The sequence below is a fragment of the Apteryx mantelli genome, unplaced genomic scaffold, assembly GCF_036417845.1.
Source record: "Apteryx mantelli isolate bAptMan1 unplaced genomic scaffold, bAptMan1.hap1 HAP1_SCAFFOLD_20, whole genome shotgun sequence".
NCBI classification, from domain to species: Eukaryota; Metazoa; Chordata; class Aves; order Apterygiformes; family Apterygidae; genus Apteryx; species Apteryx mantelli.
The window spans coordinates 17382979-17385934 of NW_027118553.1; the positions used below are offsets into that span (position 1 = coordinate 17382979).

The 2956-nt window shown below is 54.3% G+C and overlaps 1 protein-coding gene across 1 annotated transcript; it reads left to right on the forward strand.

Moving 5' to 3' along the window:
* Window positions 1–960, forward strand: LOC136996070 (olfactory receptor 14A16-like). Its single transcript, XM_067317065.1, has one exon. The coding sequence runs from the start codon at window positions 1–3 to the stop codon at window positions 958–960; it is 960 nt and encodes a 319-aa protein (XP_067173166.1).
* The last annotated feature ends 1996 nt before the right edge of the window (window positions 961–2956 follow it).

Here is a 2956-nt window from a genome sequence, read left to right on the forward strand (position 1 = left end):
ATGTCCAACAGCAGCTCCCTCACTGAGTTCCTCCTCCTGGCATTCGCGGACACATGGGAGCTGCAGCTCTTGCACTTCTCGCTCTTCCTGGGCATCTACCTGGCTGCCCTCCTGGGCAATGGCCTCATCATCACAGCCATAGCCTGCGACCACCACCTGCACACCCCCATGTACTTCTTCCTCCTCAACCTCTCCCTCCTCGACCTTGGCACCATCTCCACCACTGTCCCCAAATCCGTGGCCAATTCCCTCTGGAACACCAGGGCCATTTCCTACTTGGGCTGTGCTGCCCAGGTCTTCCTATTTTTCTTCTTGTTAGGAGGAGAGTATTCTCTTCTCACTGTCATGGCCTATGACCGCTACGTTGCCATCTGCAAACCCCTGCACTACGGGACCATCATGGGCAGCAGAGCTTGTGTCAAAATGGCAGCAGCTGCCTGGGGCAGTGGTTTTCTCAATGCTCTCCTGCACACTGGGAATACCTTTTCAATGCCACTCTGCAAAGGCAATGTCCTGGACCAGTTCTTCTGTGAAATCCCCCAGATCCTCAAGCTCTCCTGCTCAGACTCCTACCTCAGGGAAGTTGGGCTTACCGTGGTTGGTGCCTGTTTATTCTTTGGGTGTTTTGTTTTCATTGTGCTGTCCTATGTGCAGATCTTCACTGCTGTGCTGAGGATCCCATCTGAGCAGGGACGACACAAAGCCTTTTCCATGTGCCTCCCTCACCTGGCCGTGGTCTCCCTGTTTGTCAGCACTGCTGTGTTTGCCTGCCTGAAGCCCCCCTCCCTCTCCTCCCCAGCTCTGGATCTGGTGGTGGCTGTTCTGTACTCAGTGGTGCCTCCAACAGTGAACCCCCTCATCTACAGCATGAGGAACAAGGAGCTCAAAGATGCACTGAAGAGAGTGGTTTCATGGACATTTTTCAGCAGTGGTAACATTGCCTTTGCTCTCCACAAATGACTCCCACTGTATCTCATACCAGGACTGTGCATTGTTTGTTCACTGTATTTTTATTATTACTCATTATTATTATTATTATTATTATTTGTTGTTGTTGTTGTTGTTGTTGTTGTTGTCATGTTGTTGCACAAATGCTTGGGTTCATTCCACCTTTACTGGGGCTGCTCTGTCTCACCTGGTGCCTATATAAAATTGTGTCTGATTAATAATAACTCGGTCAGAGCTGCCTCCCTCACAGTATCTCTGTAATAAAGTAGCTTCTACCCAGTGTAGTACCTGAAGACTGGGCTTTTCTTCCAAAGCTGGTACCAAGAAATTGCACCCCAGAGGGGCTTGCTGCACAGGGTTCAGCATGGGTTTAGAGGCACAAAGCTCATAATCATGTTGTGATTTCTTACAGACCAAGGGCTGGATTTAGGACTCACCCATTGGTGTCCAGTGAGAGTGGAGATGACCAATTGTCACTGATGTACATACGCAGGGCTTTCCCATATGTTAAGGCACAGTGTCAGGTGTCCATCCTTCTGGAGGCGAAGCTGGAGGTGCCAGGAGAGTACAGGGGATCTCCTAGGATAGCGTGTGCTTGGGGTGGGCAGTGAGAGGAGCCTCACAAAGGGAGAGGTCCTCCAAGGTGGAGTTCCCTAAAGATAAAACGCTAAACGCAGGTATCCATGGGCAAAGCAGGGCTCTGCAATCCCTGCAGAGGCAGCAGGGACATATCTGTCATGGGGAAGGGAGACTGGACAGTGATTTACGTCATCATCTGTGAAATACCAGGGGCAGGATCTAGAGGCACACCTGGTCACAACTAGTACCCTTGGAAATGCTCCGTAGTCCCTCCAAGCACCTGCCACATCTGCAGACCCCTGGAGGGATTAGAGGCTGTGACCCCCATTTGGTTGGATCTGCTCCTCTCTCGCACCAGCGTGGCCAGTGCAGAGTTACCGGTGGCCCTGTGGCCTCACAGCCTGCTCGCTCTTCGGAGCAGCACCATCAACTCGGGGCCCTGTGGGAGAACAGGGTGAGGGTGTGGGAGTGGCCAGCAAGAGCAGAGGAGGGATTGGGAGACATCAGAAGGAAGCGGAACTGGGCTTGGAGAGAAAAATGCCGACCTTTAATCCAAGACAATGTTCCGAGTGTGGGTACACTAAAGCAAGTTCATGGTGCAGAGCCAGAAGACTTTGCTGTCCTGGCCCTCCACATGGCCTGGGAAGTGCCTGAAGAAGGATTAATGCTCCCCACCCTCCCAGCTCCTTTTGCCATCATCCCTCCCAACGGGTGGCACCAAAAGAAAAGCTGGGAGCCCTTGTGGGAGCTTGTGTTGAAGGAAGCAGCACCCAGGAGCCATATCAGTTTGCTGCAGTCCCTCAGGTCCTGTCCCCAGCACATCTCCTTCAGATAATCTCCCAAAACCTGAATGCTGGTCCCTACCCCAGAAGTCACCCCAGAGAAGGCTCCATGCCCAGCTGGAGAACTGAGCGTCCAGCTGTGAGCCCAGGGAGGATGAGCCCTCTCCTGGGTCCTCTGCAGGGCTGGCAGCGAGCATGCAGAGGAGGTCCTTGAGGCTGTCTACTGGACCTGTAGACCATCCTCCTCCCGGGGGGGGGGCCTCATACAGGGTCTGTCAGAACAAAGATGCAACCCAGCTTGTTGCATGAGCAGAGAGGAGAAACTGCCCCTGGAAACTCCTCCCAGACCCAACCCCTCATACCAGCCATTTCCAGCACTGGCCATTCCCCATGGTGCTGGTGAGGGGTGATCTTGGAATGTGACCGGCTCCGTCTGCCTGCTGGGCTCAGCACCTGTATGGGGGGAATGGCCATCCTGCCTGGCCTCTCTCCCTGGGCCCAGACCCCAGCACATGGCCTTCTGCTAACCCCAGGGGGGACAGGATGAGGCCTGGGCAGGGGCTGGTGGGAGGCTGCTAGGCAGGAAGGCCTTGGGGAATGGGGCACTGAGGACTGTCATGGTGACCGTGCTGGGGATGGGGGGGGTG

What these genes read in the sequence shown, in the direction of transcription:
- LOC136996070 (XM_067317065.1), top strand. Translation starts at nt 1, where the DNA reads ATGTCCAACAGCAGCTCCCTCACTGAGTTCCTCCTCCTGGCATTCGCG.